Source organism: Anolis sagrei, chromosome X (genome assembly GCF_037176765.1).
Source record: "Anolis sagrei isolate rAnoSag1 chromosome X, rAnoSag1.mat, whole genome shotgun sequence".
In the NCBI taxonomy this organism is placed as follows: Eukaryota; Metazoa; Chordata; class Lepidosauria; order Squamata; family Dactyloidae; genus Anolis; species Anolis sagrei.
In genome coordinates, this window is record NC_090034.1 from 75018870 (window position 1) to 75039897 (window position 21028).

Genomic DNA, 21028 nt, shown 5'->3' on the forward strand with positions numbered 1-21028 from the left:
ATCTGGAGTGGCCCTGCTCGCGCTCCCACCTGTCACAGGTACGACTGGTGGGGACGAGGGAGAGGGCCTTCTCGGTGGTGGCCCCTTGTCTCTGGAATTTACTCCCTAAGGACATTAGGCATGCCCCAACCTTGGCAATCTTTAGGAGGAGTCTGAAAACGTGGTGAAATGTGCCTTCCCAGAATAAGAAACTCCTAGCAATTTGTCCTTAAATGCACTTTATTAAGGACCTAGGATTGTTTTTGCACACCCTTCACTTCCCGGAAATCCACCTTAATCATATTTTACCTGCCATGTCCAGCATATTTTAAAATTTTAATCATTACATTTGGCCCAGCCATAGGTTTTTAAATGTCGTCGTGCTATTGCTAATGTTTATTGTTTATTTGCTGTTATGAGTTTTATTTACTGCTTGTATTATTGTTGTTTTTGCTTGTTATTGCTGTGTTGTGGGCTCGGCCTCATGTAAGCCGCACTGAGTCCCTTGGGGAGATGGTAGCGGGGTACAAATAAAGTATTATTATTATTATTATTATTATTATTATTATTTTCAGAAAGAGTTAAGTCCACAAAATACCTGAGGTAAAGGGGTTTGTGGCTTCTTTTTCTCTTCCCGGCAGAAGAAGCCTCCTCCATTTTTTCTTGGAAAGTTATCTCATTCTCCAGAGAGGGTCCTTAGAACTAGCTTTCCCAGTGGCACTAGCATAGGATGGCCATTGAAAGTTCCTCTTGGAGTGGAAATTTCTCTCTGTGTGTCTCTCAGCCAGTAAAAAGCTTGATGATGTCTATGCTCTTATTGGATGAGAATGGACACAACCAGCGACTACAATTCCCAGAACACTCTCTTGCGGTTTGCCTTATTTTAAAAATTGTTATGTTTAAAACTTAAAATAATTCTAATAAATCAGTAAATTGGTGAATTGTTTTGAAACTTGGCAGGCCTACAGTTGTAAATGGGGTCTACAACTGAGTGGGTGGAGCTGGGTTCTGGGCACTGTGGGTGAGGAGGAAGCGGGAGCGGTGGGTGAGGTGGCACAACTCGTTGCTGCCAGGCCTCCGCGTCTGAAGGGCTGCTGGCAGGCGGGTCTGGCTGAGCTGGACAGGGGAGGCCGGGGAGGAAGGGGCGGTGGCGGGTGAGCGAGAAGGGTGGCAGGCCTCGACCTGGGCCTGGTCCCGCTAGGCGAGGATGAAGGCGCTGATCCTGGTGGGTGGCTACGGCACGCGGCTGTGGCCCCTGACCCTCAGCACCCCCAAGCCCCTGGTGGAGTTCTGCAACAAGCCCATCCTGCTGCACCAGGTGGAGGCCCTGGTCAAGGCAGGTGTGAATCATGTTATCCTTGCTGTTAGCTATATGTCAGAACTTTTAGAGAAAGAGATGAAAGAACAAGAGCAAAGGTTGGGTTCACATCTCCCTGTCACATGAGAAGGAACTGCTGGGCACAGCTGGCCCCCTGGCACTTGCCCGGGAATTGTTGGTCGAGAACTCTGAGCCTTTTTTTTGTGCTCCACAGTGATGTGATCTGTGACTTCCCCTTTACAGACATGGTGTGCTTCCACAGGCATCATGAAAAAAGAGGGCACAATTGTAGTGACAAACGTGGAGGAGCCTTCCAAATATGGTGTAGTGGTGTGTGATGCAGATACTGGGTGTATACACTGCTTTGTTGAAAAACCCCAAGTTTTTGGCTCCAACAAGATCAATGCTGGCATATACATCCTTAATCCAAGTGTGTTAGAACGAATCCAGCTGCGTCCAACTTCAATTGAGAAGGAAATCTTTCCAGTGATGGCAGAGCAAGGCCAGTTGTATGCCATGGAACTCCAAGGGTTCTGGATGGATATTGGGCAGCCCAAAGACTTCCTGACTGGCATGTGCATGTACCTACAGTCCCTCCGGCTGAAGCAGCCTGAGCGGTTGCACTCAGGACAAGGCTTTATGGGGAATGTATTGGTGGACCCCACTGCCAAGATTGGATCAAACTGCAGTATTGGTCCTAATGTCACCATTGGGGCAGGCGTAGTGGTAGAAGATGGCGTCCGGATCCGCTCCCATTCCTGGCTTGAATGCTGGACAATGGGTGCGGATGGAGAATGTGACGGTGCTAGGAGAGGATGTCATTGTGAATGATGAACTCTACCTCAATGGTGCCAACGTGTTGCCTATTGCCGAATCTGTACCAGAGCCACGCATCATTATGTAGGCGTTCTGGATGTGGAGTGTGTGTCCTGCTGATTGGGAGCCTTCCTCTTCTGCCCTCTTATGAGATATCCCTCTCTGTGCCTTGGCAGTTGGGACACTTTGCTGAATTCTCAACTACAACTGAGTATAGGTTTCATGTACATAGGCCTTAAAATAGCTGAGGATTGAGCCTTTAAACTGTCCCATTGTAGCCAACGGGCCGAATCTCTGCCGAATGAAACGGAAAACACCCCTCCCTTTTTGGGTTATTTATTTATTAATCGTGTCAGGAGCAACCAGACATTTGTTACCTTTTGGGTAACTTTCTGGTAAACAAAATGAGGGGTTAGATGCAAACGGACCCCAAAATGGTATGTCTTTTAGCCAAAATGCACATGACTAATCTCTAGTGCTTTAGATTACACCCATAATCATAATCATAGAATAATGGAAAAGACCACATGGGCCATCTAGTTCAACCCCTTCCATGCAGGAAAAGCACAATCAAAGTACCCATGACAGATGGCCATCCTTTCTTCTTGGATCAAGGCCCATTACCCACAATTGTTCCTGCCCCATCCATTCACTCCTGCAGCTTAGGCTTTGGCTTTATGCAATTGCCAATTGCTTGGTTTTCACTGTAACCATCTGTGCAAATAATAAGAGATCTGAGCCATCCAACAGGACTTTGTCTCCGACAGAAATTTTTATTCTATTTTACATCTCTGAGTATTACTGAAATGAAATCATGACAAGTGCCTTGTAATATTGAGCTCCAAATGAAACCAAAAGGTATAAACAAAGCAAAACAAAGAAAAGCTAAGAAGAACTTCAAATATAAGAAGACAAAGAAATACACATGAAGGGGAATTCAGTAAACATCTTTTAAAATCATGGGGCGGATAGAGAAAAAAGAACAAACACTTGCAGAATTTTGCAGACACTTTCTGATCAGTTATGGCAACAAGACTGCTTACGATGTGTGTAATCTTGAGGGAAAGAAAAAAAAAGAGTGCAAATGAGAAAGGTGATAAAATCAACTGCATATAAAAAAAGGAGCACAAGGTAGACTGAGAAGAAGAGTGGCACAAACCAACATCTGTTTTATGGCAAACTCCTGATCCTTTGGCCACTGAAAATCAAGTCTGTGGGTTCCATAGAAATTCTCCGTAGAAAGGAATGTCCGTGATTTTGCACGTATTATGGCCCATTTTATCCAACATCTCCATATCAGGCTTAAGTGTTTCCTCACAGAGGAAAAGAAAAACCACGAAGGTACTTGTTTCACAGTTTCTATACTCCCCAATATAAGACTGTCCGGAATTGGACGAATGCCCCCAAAATACTTTTCTGAGAACATACACTCCTTTATCAGAAAGGAGAGAGAAAAGATGAAGCAGGTAACCCTCCGCATTCACTGTAGATGTTGGGGCGAAGGGAGCAGGAGGCCCCCTTACGGCACACCTGTCTTTAGGCTAAAGTCTGTGCGGTTGATAGGCAGCGGGTGGGCTTCTGTGTTGAACACCCAGTCATCCAGAGACAGCACATCATCTTCACAGAAGAGAAGATAGAGATACCTGGAGCAAAGAGAGGAAAGAAGGCAAGCCAACATGAGATGCCCGTATGTAAATTGTCTGGAACTGAACAGCTCAAGGAAGTTCAGTTTTGGATTATGAGTCCTAGAATCCTCTAGCCCAGTGGTTCTCAACCTTCCTAATGCCCTTATTACAGTTCTTCATGTTGTGGTGCCCTCCCCCCCCCACTATAACATTATTTTTGTTTTCAATTCCAATATTTCTTGGCTTTCTTTACTTGAAACATTGCCACTTCATCCTGTTTTCTAATTTTTGTAAATGGTTGGATCAGACAATATGCAAATTGTCTTCTATTTGAGCAGTTTCTCATGTAGAGTCAGGTTCACTGGAAGTATTTTGCTGTAAAACATGTATAGGTGTTTGGAGAAGATCTGAAATGTAGCAGCAGTGTGTGCTTTGCATACAAATATTCCCAGGGTTCTTCTATGGCAGTGTTTCTCAACCCTCCTAATATAGTTCCTCATGTTGTGTTCCCCCCCGCCCCCCGTGTCATAAGCAACTTGAGAAACTGCAAGTCGCTTCTGGTATTAGAGAATTGGCCATCTGCAAGAACATTGCCCAGGGGGTGGCAGGATGTTTTGATGTTTTTACCATCCTTGTGGGCAGGCATGTAGCCGGGGGGGGGGGGGGAGCTTGGGGGCTTCAGCTCCCCCCCCCCCGAAATTGTCATGGTGGTTAGCGAAAAGACCTTACTGGTGCATTATTTAAACTGTTATGTTTATTCATATCATGATCTCTTCCAACTCTTTGATTCTATGATTCTATGATCTGATCACCATACTCAATATATCCCATATGCTTGGGGGTGTTGGGGTAATGATACAAAAGGTTTGCTAGGGTGGACCCGCTTTCACTCAGACTCACCCCCCCCCCCTGAATCGAAATCCTGGCTATGGGCCTGCTTGTGGGAGGCTTCTCTCAAGTCCCCGCATGGGGAGCCGGGGCTGACAGAGGGAACTCATCCGTGCTCTCCCCGGATTTGAACCTCCGACCTGTCGGTCTTCAGACCTGCCAACACAGAGGTTTAACCCACTGCGCCACCGGGGGCTCCATGTTGTGGTGACACCCAACCATAAAATTATTTTCGTTGCTACTTCATAACTAATTTTGCTACTGTTGTGAACCGTAATGCATATATCTGATATGCAGGATGTATCTTCATTCACTGGACCAAATTTGGCACAAATACTCAATACACCCAAATTTGAATACTGGTGGGGTTGGGGGGGGGGGTATTGATTTCATCACTTGGGAGTTGTAGTTGCTGGGATTTATAGTTGACCTACAATCAAAGTGCATTCTGAACTCCACCAGCGATGGAATCAAACCAAACTTGGCATGCAGAACTCCCATGACCAACAGGAAATTCTGGAAGAGTTTGTGCTATGACCTTGAGTTTTGGAGTTGTAGTTCACCTACATCCAGAGAGCAATGTGGACTCAAACAATGATGGATCAGGACCTAACTTGGCACGAGTACTCAGTATGCTCAAATGTGAACACTGGTGGAGTATGGGGAAAATATACCTTGACATTTGGAAGTTGTAGTTGCTTGAATTTATAGTTGACCTACAATCAAAGAGCATTCTGAACTCCACCAACAATAGAATTGGGCCAAACTTCCCACACAGAACCACCATGAGCAACAGAAAATACTGTGTTTTCTGATGGTCTTTGGCGACTCTCTGACACTCCCTTGTGACCTCCCAGGAATCCTGACCCCCAGGTTGAGAAACATTGCTCTAGCCTATAATAGATTCAACCCACAAGATAAGAGATTCCACCCAAACATTAGGAAGAACTGCTTGACAGTAAGAGCTGTTCAACAGTGGAATACTCTGCCTCGGATGTGATTAAGGTTTTTAAACAGTGGCTGAATGTCCATTTGTTAGGAGTGCTTTGATTGTGCATTCCTGTATAGCAGAGGCCAGAGGGTTCTGGGCGTTTTTATCCAAAAAATTAACTTGTCCACAGATTGCCTTCTAAGGGAACATGGCCATTGACAGAAAAAGCCTTTGGCTATGTTGGTTAGAGAAGATAGGAGATGGAAGTCCAGCACCGCCTAGTGAGACAGACATTTACCACCTGGGCTAAGACAGGCCCGCATTGCCACCAACCTTACATGGTGGCCCATAGAAGTCTCCATCAACCTCCTTTTTGTTACCTGGGGATAGAAATAACTTAAATGACAGGGTTTGCCAATCTTGTCTCCTAGAATCATAGATTTGGAAAGACCACAAGGACCATCCAATCCAACCCACTGCCATGCAGGAATGCACAATCAAAGCATTCCCAACAAATGACCATCCAGCCTCTGTTTAAGAACCTCCATCACACCCCAAAGCAGACTATTCCACTATTGTTCCATCTTGAGGCTTCTGCATATAGTGGGCTCATGTTTGGCTTGAGGGGTCATAAATTGTGTAGGCTTGAGGAACGGTGAACATGAAGGGAAGAGCCCCTCTCAAATGAGGGTCATCACAACTGCCTCTACTAGGAGACAATGGTAAGGGAATGGAAGGCATCATTTCTACTCTTCAGATTCATTTCTGTAAAGGCTTCCGTCCACTTACTCATTTAAATCATTTATTCATGGTGCCATTTGGGTGTTTAAGCACTTCAGTGCAAATGAAAAGTCTTAGTTACTCAAGGGCTCTTTAATCTTACACAGCTATCATTACCCCACACTTTCTGGCTACTGTATTGGCATTCTGCTTGCATTCAGCGCATGGCTGAGTAAAACGACCTTTTCTTTGCCAGGAGTTACACTTTTGATTCAGATTGGAAGGAACATTTGTTTTTTAAAAAGTGATTAGCAAATGAATGAGACTGCAAAAGGGGATTTGTTGCCTTCTCCGTAATGAATACTTATCTATGAGCTAATTCTGCATAGCATAATTCCTCTGCCCATCATCTGTCCAAAGTTAGCTGGAAGCTGTAAATGTCAGACAAATCTGAGGGGTGGGCTTACCAATTCCCAGAAAATTGAACACAAGGGAAGTGGGGAGTAGCCAAGCCTTCTACAATAATTAGGAATGGGTGGCAGAAGATCAATGGTTCCAAAAAGTATAGGTTGAGAATATCTTATCTAGAATTCCAATACTAAGTGCTTCAAAAGCCAAAATGGTCGACATGGATGACCATGAGAGTGACACCTTTGTTTTCTGATGGTTCAATCTATTTTTTTTTCACTCATAAAATTATTTATAGTGTTTGTATCCTACTTTCTCTCTTTCAAGGAGACTTAATTACTTTCAGGCAATGTATATAAGGTACCCTATATACTCGAGTATAAGCCTGGTTTTTCGGCCCCTTTTTAGGCTGAAAAAGCCCCCCTCAACTTATACTCTAGTAAAAATTATTCATGATTTTACTCTATTATTATTATTATTACATTTATTATCTTACTATTATTTTATTACATTTATTATTTTACTCTATTATTATTATTACATTTATTATTATTACATTTATTATCTTACTCCATTATTTTTATTACACTTATTATTTTACTCATTTTATTATTTTATTACATTTATTATTTTACGCTACTATTATCATTATTATTGTTACATTTATTCTTTTACTCTATTATTATTGTTATTATTACATTTCCATTATTTTACTCTACTATTATTATTATTGTTACATTTATTATTTTACTCTCTTTCTTATTATTGGAAGGATACGTAAGCACATTTACATTGAAGAAGGTTAGAATAATGGTTTAATCAGTTGGACAGTCTTATCGTAAATTACAGTTTTATGTAAATATTCATAAACATTTAACCTACTGATGCCTCAAGTAATGTAATTTTATTGGTATCTATTTTTATTTTGAAATTTGTGTTGATTCTATATATCCTGTCCGTCCGTTCTTTCATTTCCTGTTTGGGCCATGCCATTAGCTCTGTTAGAATCTCTATTACTTTCTCACTTATGTTTTCTTTCATGTCCTCTTGGATATTTCTTAACCTTAGTTGGAATTCCATGTCTCTGGCTTCTATTTCCTCTTGTTTTGCTTCTTGGCTTATATTCAGGTCAGCTTATACTCGAGTATATATGGGTATATATGAAACATAAATGAATCTCATGTTTAGACTGGCATCTCATCTCCAAGATTGCCTATTTATATGCAAAAAACATGTAATTCCAAAATGCTTCCGATTCCCATCACTTCAGATATGTGTTTGATCAGCATACCCATTGGAAGCATTTCCTTTCTCATGGTGAAACTAGTTATATCTCATTGGAGAATATTTAGTTGCACTGAATACACTTTTGCTTTTCCAGAGCTTCTGGATTTCAGGTCCCAGAAACCCTGTTCAGCAATGTTAATAAAGTATGGGAATTGAAATACAAAACACCCCAAAGGCAAAAGGTTCTCCAGCCCTGTCTTAGAGTGAATTCAGATTACTACTTTCAACTGAAATGGATATAAGACACAGTTCTGGCCCCAACTGTACATGTAAGGCTGGTCTCAGCTGCACGTCAAGAAGCACTGAGAAATCATGATTTAGTGCAGACAAAATAGACATTGCTCAAAAAAAGATCAAAGTGCCATGAGCCTCTTTTCTGTGGAATATTTTTATTTTATTTTATTTATATTCCCTTTTTTCTGCCATGGGACCCAAAGCAGCTCTCTCCCAGGAAAAAAGAGCAACAATGGATCAGCCAAAGAATAAAGGCAGCCAGCATTCAGTTTGCTGACACATGACACCAGCAAGAAGATCACAGCACTATTTCCTGAGCCCCCTGTTTTGCCTCTGTACATTTTGTCTCTACATTATTTCAAGAGAAGACTGTGAAAAATAAGCTAACCCCTCTTGGCAATTTCAAAAGATACATATGGCAGGGATGGAGGCATCAATCCCACCCCACCAGTTCCATCCAACAAAGCATCCACATTCAAAAGCAAATTGACAAAGGGCTCTTCTTAGAAGCCTGTGAATTTATTCCAAGGTACATCCCAAGATTCTGCAAAGGCTCAAGGAAATGCAACCCCGTCTTATAAGATGTTGAGACTTACTTTAGTGTCTCTGCCAGAAAAAAGCTCTGTTGCATGTTGTCATGACTTGGGGTGGAGGCATAAACGTCACGGATCCCGGAGAAACCTGCTTCCACTCGGCAGTTTTTCTCCAATGCCTAGTTTGGAGGAGGAGAAGGAGGGGGGAAAAGACCAAGTTAAATCTCTTCCAGCAACAGCAGATCAGCAAACAAGTCACCCGTTAATCCTAACTGATTGCATTTCTCCCGTGTAGTTTTGCAAGATGAATCCAGCTTTTCAAAAGCCTACATTCCCACAGAAGAGCTGATGATTTCCCCCAGGGTCCAAGAAAATAGGCCACCATTGACCAATGAGCTGCAGGGACCACCCTCCAAAAAATTGGATGCCCTGACAAATTTGTGAACATCCCGTGGCTCCTCCACAATTACATGATGGCAGGAGTCTTGGACAGCAATAGCTCCCAAAGTGACCCATTTAAGGTGGATTCAGGTATCAAACAGGGATGTGTTACTGCCCAACCTTATTTTCCATTTTCATTGATATGATACTTCACCTTGTTGATGGGAAGCTTCCCACCAGAGTGGAAATCATCTATTGAACATGTATTAGTGCAGTGTTTCTCAACCTGGGGGTCGGGACCCCTGGGGGGGGGGGTCGCGAGGAGGTGTTGGAGGGGTCGTCAAAGACCATCATGAAACACAGTATTTTCTGTTGGTCATGGGAGTTCTGTGTGGGAAGTCTGGCCCAATTCTATCGTTGGTAGGGTTCAGAATTCTCTCTGATTATAGGTGAACTATAAATCCCAGCAACTACAACTCCCAAATGTCAAGGTCTATTTTCCCCAAACTCCAGCAGTGTTCACGTTTGGGCATATTGAGTATTCGTGCCAAGTTTAGTCCAGATCTATCATTGTTTGAGTCCTCAGTGCTTTCTGGAGATAGGTGAACTACAACTCCCAAGCTCAAGGCCAATGCTCACTTAACCCTTTCATTATTTTTTGCGGGTCATGGGCGTTCTGTGTGCCAAGTTTGGGTCAAGTCCATCTCTGGTGGAGTTCAGAATGCTCTTTGATTGTAGGTGAACTATAAATCCCAGCAACTACAACTCCCAAGGTCCAGAGAATAAAAATACATCCTGCCTATCAGATATTTACATGACGATTCATAACAGTAGCAAAATTACAGTTATGAAGTAGCAACGAAAATAATTTTAGGATTGGGGGTCATCACAACATGAGGAACTGTATTAAGGGGTCGCGGCCTTAGGAAGGTTGAGAACCACTGTATTAGTGAGTATATATATCAAACAGCCTTCATCCAGTTGCATAATATTTCAGGAAGGGTCTCATCCAAAACCAAGGTCACAACAATATCTGTTACAGAACTCCAATATGCCAATGATAACGTAATCTGTGCACATTCAGAAGAAGACCTACAAGCCACTCTAAATACTTTTGCAGAAGCATACAACAGCAATAATTTTTATTGATTAGCCAATTGGCCTTATCAAAAGCAGAAGCATACAAGAAGGTTGGCCTCTCATTGAACATTGAGAAAACCAAAATGCTCTTCTGGCAATCACCAGCCAATCCCTCTGCAATGCCAGAAATACAGCTTAATGGTGTAACAAAAGTCAATATTGACACTGAAATACAACATCTCCTGAACTCTGCAAGGTGCTTGTTTATAAAACTGTTGTCCTCCCAACCCTGTTACACATCTGCGAAACATGGACTGTCTACAGATGTCACACTCAACTCCTGGAACAATTCCATCAGTGCTGCCTCCGGAAAACCTGCAAATCTCTTGGGAAGACAGGCGGACAAATGTCAGTGTGCTGGATGAAACAAAGACCACCAGCACTGAAGTTATGCTCCTACACCATCAACTCCACAGGAATGGCCACGTTGTCTGAATGCTCGATCACTGTCTCCCAAAGCAGTTACTCTACTTCCAACTTAAGAACGGAAAACAAAATGTTGGTGGACAGGAAAAGAGATGTAAAGATGGGCTTAAAGCTAACCTTAAAAACTGTGGCATAGACACCGAGAACTGGGAAGCCCTAGCCCTCGAGCGTTCTAGCCGGAGGTCAGCTGTGACCAGCAGTGCTGTGGAATTTGAAGAAGCACTAATGGAGGGCAAAAGGGAGATACGTACCAAGAGGAAGATGCGTCAAGCCAACCCTGACCTGGACCGCCTTCCACCTGGAAACTGATGCCCTCACTGTGGAAGAACTTGTGGATCAAGAATAGGGCTCCACAGTCACCTATGTACCCACCTCCAAGACACCGCACTTGGAAGGCCATCATACTCAAGACAGCGAGGGATCGCCTAAGTAAAGTGTTGCAAGGAGTCTGATGGATGGACCTTTCTGTTACATCCAGCCTTTGTAATAGTTCTCAAATACCAACAACTGGATGAGACTTCCTGAAATATTATGCAACTGGATGTAGGCTGTTTGATATATATATATTCACTAATACGTGACATGACAACCTCCAACTGGACATCTGGGAAAGACGATGCTGGACTAGATAAGGTTTTGGTTTGACTCAGCATGATCTTTCAGTCCTTTGAAGGTGGCTCTTTGATGAGGGAAGATGAAGCACTGTCCACAGGGGGAAAATCTTGAGGTGATGCTGTTAAAGGCAGCATATTGGGAAGGAGAAGGCTCTGAGCTTGGAAATCTCCCCTTTCCCTGAAATAAACACATCACTACGCCCCAAACTCCCAACTCAAACTGGTGACAGCGACAGTAATATTAATTAGATCGCAAATGTCAAACTCTATTCTGCACCTAAAGGAATAAAAGAAAACCAAATTGATGAAATATGTGCACTGGGTTCCTTTCTCTCTCCATTGCTGTGCAATTTGTATAATCCTGTCCACTGCCTCTCCCTTAACCCTTTCCTACCCTTTCTATGACCCCCATCGACAATGGACTGGGACCAAACTTGGCACAAAGAAACCCCATGACCATACTGCAGGGGTTTGGGGGAATGGACCTTGATTTTGGGAGTTGTAGCTCACCCTACATCCAGAGAAACTGTGACCCCCTCCCCTACTGACAATGGACCGGGACCAAACTTGGCACACAGAGAAACCCAGTGACCAACTGAACATAATGAGGAGTTTCATGGAATGGATGTTAATTTTGGGAGTTGTAGTTCACCTGCATCCAGAAAGCACTCAACCCAGCCGACGTCAGATCTGAACCAAGCTTGGCACAGAGACCCAACATGGCCAACTGTGCATACAGGCCTGGTTTGGGAGTGATTGACCTCAGATTTGGGAGTTGTAGTTCTCCCTTATCCAGAGAGCCCTGAATCCAGCCGATGACGGTTCTGGACCGAACTTGGCACACAGACCCAACATGGCCAGCTGTGCATACAGGCCTGGTTTGGGAGTGATTGACCTCAGATTTGGGAGTTGTAGTTCTCCCTTATCCAGAGAGCCCTGAATCCAACCGATGACGGTTCTGGACCGAACTTGGCACACAGACCCAACATGGCCAGCTGTGAATACTGTCAAGGTTTAGGGGTGATTGCCTGGGAATTGTAGTTCACCCTTATCCAGAGATCACTGAACCCAGCCAATGATGGATCTGGACCAAATTTCAGCGGTATTACCTAACATCCCCAAAAAACAATGCCTTCTTCTAATAACCCGGGCACCACTGGGTCTCCAAGCTAGTGTGATAAATAAATATGCAACCATCTCAGAGGGGCAAAATTAGGGCTGGGCAGTAAATCCTTTGGGGACAATATGTGTTCTGGGTTCCTTTCTCTCTCCATTGCTGTGGAATAGCCTTTATTTCAGAATTCTTGACTATACACCATCTTAGAACTGCATTCTGTGCCAAATTTCAGTGTTCTAGGTATGCCTGAAAGAAGATACACCATTCTCTAATGAGTTCTGTATTTTTATAGGACAGCTTGACAAATCTGTGTTCCCTATCCTCAGACGTTTAAATAATTTTTAATAATCAAGGACTCAAACTCAGTTAGTGCTCAATTAATACCTCTCAAATAGGGCAGGAATAGCTGCATTAAGATACCCAGAGTACTCAATTTTAGAAGAAAAACATCTCGCTCTCTAGTTTTCAGGGGATAATTATCTAATAATTAGAGTACTTATTGGGGATGTGCTTGCCATAAAGCCATGGCTGTAAACAAACTGAGAAAGACCTCTCTGGGTGACTGAAAAGGTCTTGGCCACACATTCATTTCACAAGGACTCTTGGTGTTAACCATAATCATAGAGGGCAGCACTCCACAACAAGGGAAACTAGAAAATGCAGATTCCACTGCTTTTTTAGAGTTGAAGAGGGAAAATAAATGGGTTTGACTACAATTTCTACAGTCCCTGACAACTGGCCATACAAGTTGGAGCTTCAGCAAGTTGACATCCTGAACATGTGGAGGGACAGCCAAAGGTGTCAGAAAAGGGGCATTGCCAGTGGCAGCCGGACTTTGTGGCATGCAAGTTTTGTTTTTTAGCACACTTAGGGCAGAGGCCGTCCCTAAGTTACAAGCAAGATAGGTTCTGTAAGTGTGTTCTTAAGTTGAATTTGTATATAAGTGGGAACACATACAATTTTAAAGTATAACTTCAACTTATATATCCATCCATCCATCTATCCAAGCTTTGGATTGCATAGGAAAGAGTTAACGCCCCTGCGGTGTTTGTTTTGCTGTCTGTGCCCCTGTTCAGAAGATTTCACCTCACTTTCGATTCCTGTGAGAACTGGATTTTGAAAAATTTGGCTTGTTGTGGAAGCAAGGATTGGTGATACACCTTCAGCGGAGACACCATTACCACACAATAGCTCTCAGGAGTGAATTTGCCTTCCGAGTGGTAGATTTCTCTCTCTTCCTCTTGTTTCACCCGTTTGTAACTGTGAGTCATTTGTAAGTCAGATGTTTGTAACTCAGGGACTGTTTATACCAGTGTTTCTCAACCTTCCGAATGCCGCAACTGCTTAATACAGTTCCTCATGTTGTGGTGACCCCCAACCATAACATTATTTTTGTTGCTACTTCATAACTGTAATTTTGGTACTCTTATGAATCGTAATATAAATATCTGATTTGCAGGATGTATTTTCATTCACTGGAACAAATTTGGCACAAATACCCAATACACCCAAATTTGAATACTGGCGGGGTTAGGGGGCAGATTGATTTTGTCATTTGGGAGTTGTAATTGCTGAAATTTATAGTTCACCTACAATCAAAGATCATTCTGAACTCCAGCAACAATGGAATTGAACCAAACTTGGCACACACAACTCCCATGCCCAAGATAAAATACTGGAAGGATTTGGTGGGCATTGACTTTGGGAGTTGTAGTTCACCTACATCCAGAGAGCACTGTGGACTCAAACAATGATGGATCTGGACTAAACTTGGCACAGATACTCAATGTGCTCAACTGTAAACAGTGGTGGAATTTGGGGAAAATAGACCTTGACATTTGGGAGTTTTGGTTGCTGGAATTTATAGCTCACCTACAATCAAATAGCATTCTGAATCTCACTGATAGTATTGGGCCAAACCTCCCAGACAGAACCCCCATGACCAATAGAAAATACTGTGTTTCCTAATGGTCTTTAGTGACCCATCTAATACCCTCTTGTGGCCCCCCTGGGGACCCAACCCCCCAGGTTGAGAAACGCTGGCCTATACACATCTTTCTCTTATGGATGGATTGTGTATCATGAAATAGTTCATAGAAAATACTGTTTGTTCACTATGGCTGTATCTACACTGCCCTATATACCAGGATCTGATCCCAGATTATCTACTTTGAACTGTATTATATAAGTCTACACTGCCAGATAATCTGGGATAAGCAGATAATCTGGGATAAGCAGATAATCTGGGATCAGATCCTGGGATATACGACAGTGTAGATCCAGCCTGTAACTCACTTAGTCATTTATTAGTCAAGTCAACTTTGCTCTGCCCTGTTTGCTTGAGCATTTCCATAAAATAGACTTGGTTTTGGATTCCTGATCACACCGGCTGCTTCCAAATTATAGCCATGTTCTATAGAACAGATATCAACCATTTCCTCATCTGCAAAAAAAATCTGAATTGCTGCATTCCAATATTTCTACCCAGCTCCCATTGGTCTCCCTTAAAAAAAAATTGTGGCATTTCCCTCTGCATACCTGTACAGCTTCCCAGCCCCACTGCCTGTATTTGGGATCATGCGTCAACCTCCACAGGTACAGGTAACTCTCAACCACCTCGGGGCGCAGGATGTAATACCGATCACTGAGGCGGGTGGCCATTGCTTCGGCACCAGAATCAAAGCGAAAAGCTTCCGGACCCAGCTTGGTCTCTAGCAAAGGAATACATTAAACAGAGTCAGAGAATGCTTGGCACATCAAGGAGGCTGATTTCTTAAGCAGGGGTCAGGGATCCCTCCTAAAACACATGCATACTGACAATTACGAAGTGGAAACAGACCTGTGTGAAATCCTAATAGTTAAAGGACGAACAGGGTGGGAATGTTGCCAGCTCAAAGGGGAGAGGGGGTTTGCTCCAGTTGTCAACCCCAATGAATCTGCACTTATGGCGGGATCTAGCTATTTATTTAAAATGTCTATATCTCATCCTGGAACTAAAGATTTTAGAGTGTATAGATACGCGGGTTATCCAGAAAGTAAAGTTACAAGGCACGTAGCTCTCATGGGGAATTTTCTCAGGGGAAGTTGGTATCACTGCCGTGTAGCATGAAGGCAGCGGAAGCGAATGAGCAGTGCCAGTCATCAGTAGCTCATCGACTGGCGTTGTGGTGAAGGTTAGAGATAAGCATCCTCATTGCATTTCCCTCCAAGTGCGAAGTCCATACTGTAATATGATACTTATATGCTACAGGCATGAACTCTGCTGTGATTTCTCGCCATATCATTCCAGTTTATGGAGAGGACAGAATATCAAGACAGCATGTGACAAAATGGGTATGGAATATATTGTGAGACTGAAGAAACTTCACAGAGCCATTCAAAACAATTGTCATGGGATGCTGACGATGGGAGTCTGTCTCCTTCATGACAATGCGTGTCTGCACACTGCTCATGCAACACAAGAGTTGTTGACTTCATTTGTTTGGGATGTTTGAAGCTAGCCCTCTCACAGCCCTGATCTCGCACCAAGTGACTATCATCTGTTCACTAAGTTGAAGGAACACCTGGGTGGAAAAGACTTTTCTGATGACGAGGTGAAAATTAAAGTGATGAACTGGCTGAAAAACTTCTATGACAGAAGCATCAAAAACTTGTCCCACGGATGAGAAAATGTATTGAACTGAATGGCGATTATGTGGAAAAACAATGTAAGTTTTATTAAAATATATTCATTCTTTGTATCTTGTAACCTTACTTTCCTTGTAGTTAACAAAAAAGGGAGTCAGCGTGATGCAGTGGTTGGAGTATTAGGTTACAGCTCTGGAAAAGGGTGTTCCAATCCCTGCTCAGCTCTGAAACCCAATGGGTGACTTTGGGTGACAAGTCACATTCTCTCATCCTCAGAGGATCGGCAATGATACATCTCTTCTGAACAAAGCTTGCGAAGAAAACCAATGTTCGGGTTGGCTTAGGATTACATGGGCCAGAAATGATTTGGTCACAATAATAACAATAGACAATAAGACAAGATAAAACAAGTAGATAAAACAATCAGTAATATAGGCGGTCAAGATCACCTAAAGGTGTTGGTGAAGAATTACGTTTTTACTTGGCACCAATAAATAGAGTAAATAGGGTCTCAGGGGACCACTGAGCTGCTAAATTTGTTGACTGAAAGGTTGGTGGTTCGAATCTGGGGAGCAGCGTGAGCTTTCGCTGTCAGCCCCAGCTTCTGCCAACCTAGCAGTTCGAAAACATGCAAATGCGAGTAGATCAATAGGTACTGCTCCAGCGCGAAGATAACGGTGCTCCATGCAGTCATGTCAGCCACATGACTTTGGAGGTGTCTACGGACAATGCCGGCTCTTCGGCTTAGAAATGGAGATGAGCACCAACCTCCAGAGTTGGACACGACTGGACTTAATGCCGGGGGAAAACCTTTAACTTTACCTAGGGTCCCAGGCGGTGGACCAAGGAAGAGAAGGACATCACAGACTGTACTGCTCTCACAGCTAGGAAATATAAGACAGCTCCCCTAGCAGACCTCAGTGCTCAAACAAGGAAAACAGAAGTTTTCTCTCTCCACATTATCAATGGGCCAATGCATGCAATTGTTCTAAGCCCTTACCCCCCATAGGCTCAGTTCCAAAGGGAAAGGGTGTACAATAGAGTCTCACTTAACCAACATAAAAAGGCCAGCAAAACGTTGGATGATATGGAGTCTCCTACTGTTACCTGTCCAACGCGGTGCTAGACACCTAGAACACTAACAGCATGGAGTCATAGGGTTAAGGCAAGGCAATGCCTCGGGGCTAGAGCAGCCGAGCAGGAAGTGCCCAGATGTGGAAAAGGAGTGTGGGAATCACAGAGGGAAGGAGGGAAAATGCTTCCACTTCCAGTCCTGCCTCTTTTTCCCCTTCATTCCTCCTCGTCTTGCCTTTTTCACTTATTGGGACTGGAGAGAGAGTTGGGGAGCGCTCTTTAATTGAAGGGGAAATGCTGGAGGAAAAGGGGGGCATCAGGAAAAGGGGGGCATAGGAAAAGATGGAATGTTGGATAAGCAAAGGTCGGATAAGCAAGACTCTATTTATTTATTTTATTTACAGTATTTATATTCCACCCTTCTCACCCTGCAGGGGACTCAGGGCGGATTACAATGTACATATACATGGCAAAATTTCAATGCCATAGACACACAAGGGCTATTTAAGATTCCAGCTTTTTTCATGAGGGTATTCTGGCCACCAGGGGAGCTGTTGCTTCACTGTCCATTTGTGATACTGATGGAGTACTTTCTCATTCTTTGCATGCTTGCTGGAGATTTTTATGGCATCATAAATTAGTACCTAAATTTTCTACTTGACAGATGCAACTGTCTTTCGGGCTGCAAACGTCGACAGCAAACTACACAAATTGGTTGGAAGCTCACTCCGACCCGGGCTGGCTTCGAACTAATGACCTTTCGGTCAGTAGTGATCTTAATGCAGCTGACTCCCAGCCAGCTGTGCCACAGTCTCGGTGCTCTACTATACCTTGTATTATAATTTCCCCTGGTCAGCTGCTGAATTTCCTGATGTTACTTGGAGCAAAAGTGCATGGCATCAGTTGACACATCTTAGTACCGGGAAGAACTGAGAATGGGTTCATACATGGAGGTTTTTGTGCTGTCAGATCCTGTTTTTAGATCTACTCCAGGGCCTTCACCACTAATTCAGCCTTGTCCTTGAGATATGTGTTCATTTTAAAGGACAGCACTGTGTAGAAACTGGTCAGAGCAGATGAGAACACTGCCCATGAGCACTGCATTGGGCAGAGCTCTTACAGTTCATTGTGTGCACAAGAATACTGGACTAGAGAAATCATTGCTCTGCATCAAACTGGCTTTTTTTACATTAGCAAACGAAATAAAAAGCAAAAGGCAAGGCACCTTGACAGAACGGCTCCTTTAGCAACAGCTACTAGGAGGCACTTTTCACCTCTAGCACAGCAAAAAGACACAACAGCAATCCCGGTGGGGATGGCCAATTTGTTTTTTATGCTTGCGTTCTAGGCTAATGCTCAGTTGCAGTTTCTCATTTCAAGGGAAAAGGGCCCAGGGGGCACCGACGGATGCAAAGCATAGAGTGCTCTGGGCGCAGCTGAATATTCCATTATCTCTGGAGCAATTTACTCAAGATAGCAATGCCTGGCTGTCCCCCACACAGGGGGACAAATCAATGCAGATGGGGGATATGCCCTCTTCACCTGACACCACTGAGTCAGGCACCATAACCGGCAGTATCTGAAGGGAATCTGTGTCCCCTACTGTTATTCTGGCATTTTTGTCAGCAGCAGCTACAAAACATGTAAATGTCAGACAGCTGACACCTTCAGCTGCCTGGAGATCGCCTGCATTTTTAAATGTTATTCTTCTGATGCTTGCCTTTCCCTCTGTAACTTGAACCCGTTTGCATGTCACTGGCCACATTCTCTCACATCCTCTCTGATTTCCTCCACAAAAGCCACTTGTTCTAAAGTTGTTGGTCCATCACTGCAACCAGTTTCTAAACCCTCTAAAATGCAGCCTAAGCACACATCCATACATTCTTCACTGGCACACCCTTCTTTTTTTCATTCTGCTATCTTTTGTGGTTATAACAAGACAAGCAGAGCCGTGTTGGATGAGATCCAATGCCTATTTAGTCCAACATTCTGTTTCCACAGTGGCATGAGCTACACCTATATCCTTACACCTATCTTCTGCAACTTGGGTTTCCCAACAAGGGATAGAAAGAGCCATATTGCCTCTCTGTTTCATAGTCGTCTGAACTAGTAGTCACTAGACTTGGTCACGGTGGTCCACGCTCTGGTTACATCCCAAATTGACTACTGCAACGCTCTCTATGTGGGGTTGCCTCTGAAGACTGCCCAGAAGCTGCAATTAGTCCAATGTTCGGCAGCCAGATTACTAATGGGAACGGGGTACAAGGAGCGCACAACTCCTTTGTTGCGCCAGCTCCACTGGCTGCCAATTAGCTTCCGAGCACAATTCAAAGTGCTGGTTTTAACCTATAAAACCTTATACAGTTCTAACCCAGTTTACCTGTCTGAATGTATTCTCCCCTATGAACCATTAAAGCTATTAAGATCTTCTGGTGGGGCCCTGCTCTCAGACCCGCCACTTTCGCAATTGCATCTGGCGGGAACGAGAGACAGGGCCTTTTCTGTGGTGGCCCCTCGGCTATGGAACTCTCTTCTGATTGAAATCAGATCTGCCCCATCCCTCCTGTCCTTCAGGAAGCTGGTGAAATCCTGGCTATGGAAGGAAGAATTCCTAGAGTAATGGTTGAAAGTTATCGACCACACATACGGACTGAATTGGACATGATTTTATCTTGGCGATTTGGCTTATTTGTAATTTTAATCTATATGTATTTTAACTCGTTATTATATGATTTTTCAGACTGTACTATTAGCATTGAATCCTTGCTGTAAGCCAGTCTGAGTCCCTCTACGGAGGTTGAGAAGATCGGGATATAAACGCTTTAAATAAATAAATAAATAATGCGAAATATTTGTTTCATTTGTTTAATTTGGGTATTCATTTAGTACCGTCCATTTGGAAGGCACGAAATGAAAGACCAATTTTCAGATGAAACAAAAGAGAAAGTTGCACAGGTTTCCATTTTTTTGTTTGGCTTTCAGGGGTCAGGTAGAATATGTTTAAATGGTTTCCAACTGTGAGTTTTTGAATATATTAATTATTTGTTTATAATTAATTCTGTTTTGATGTTTGCTTATTGGTATATTTTAAATTGTATGCTAATACTTTGAGTTTCCTTTGGGAGAGATAATGCAAGGTATAAATAAATTTTAATAATAATAATAATAATAATAATAATAATAATAATAATAATAGATTGTATGGCCATGTTTCAGAAGCATTATTTCCATTTAATGGCCTTGTGGTTTCAAGGTCTGGCTTCTTACTGCCTGAGGGAATCCGTTGTTGGGAGGCGATTAGCTGGCTTCTTGTATGGAATTCCCCTGTTTTTGAGTGTTGTTCTTTATTTACTGGTATGATTTTAGAGTTTTTTTAATACTGGTAAAATTAAATGCTAATCAAGGTGGCAAATTGCAAACGTCAGGAGAGAATGCTTCTGAAACACAGAATCATAGAATCAAAGAGTTGGAAGAGACCTTGTGGGACATCCAGTCCAACCCCCTGCCAAGAAGCAGGAAAATTGCATTCAAAGCACCCCCGACGGATGGCCATCCAGCTTCTGTTTAAAAGCTTCCAAAGAAGGAGCCTCCACCAAGCTCCGGGGCAGAGAGTTCCACTGCTGAATGGCTCTCACAGTCAGGAAGTTCTTCCTCATGTTCAAATGGAATCTCCTTTCTTGTAGTTTGAAGCCATTGTTCCACGTCCTCGTCTCCAGGGAAGTAGAAAACAAGCTTGCTCCCTCCTTCCTATGACTTCCTCTCACGTATTTATACACGGCTATCATGTCTACATGGCCATACAGACCAGAAAACTTATAACAACCCAGTGATTCAGGTCATGAAAGCTTTCAACAATGTAATAATAATAATAATAATAATAATAATAATAGAACACAGCTTGAAAAAGTTT

General features: G+C 43.1%; 1 protein-coding gene and 1 pseudogene across 1 annotated transcript in view; one reads left to right on the forward strand and one right to left on the reverse strand.

The window, feature by feature from the left end:
* The first annotated feature begins 1160 nt into the window (after nucleotides 1–1160).
* On the forward strand, nucleotides 1161–2299 carry LOC132780709 (mannose-1-phosphate guanyltransferase beta-A-like; annotated as a pseudogene).
* A 567-nt stretch (nucleotides 2300–2866) lies between these two features.
* The window catches only part of MAN1C1 (mannosidase alpha class 1C member 1), a 287547-nt gene continuing 269385 nt past the window's right edge, over nucleotides 2867–21028 (reverse strand). Inside the window, exons 10-12 of the mRNA XM_060784442.2 lie at nucleotides 14956–15128; nucleotides 8803–8918; nucleotides 2867–3756 (exon numbers count right to left, since the gene is read on the reverse strand). Coding sequence (XP_060640425.2) covers nucleotides 3633–3756; nucleotides 8803–8918; nucleotides 14956–15128 — 413 coding nt within the window. The 3' untranslated portion in view covers nucleotides 2867–3632. The remainder of the gene's footprint in view (nucleotides 3757–8802; nucleotides 8919–14955; nucleotides 15129–21028) is intronic.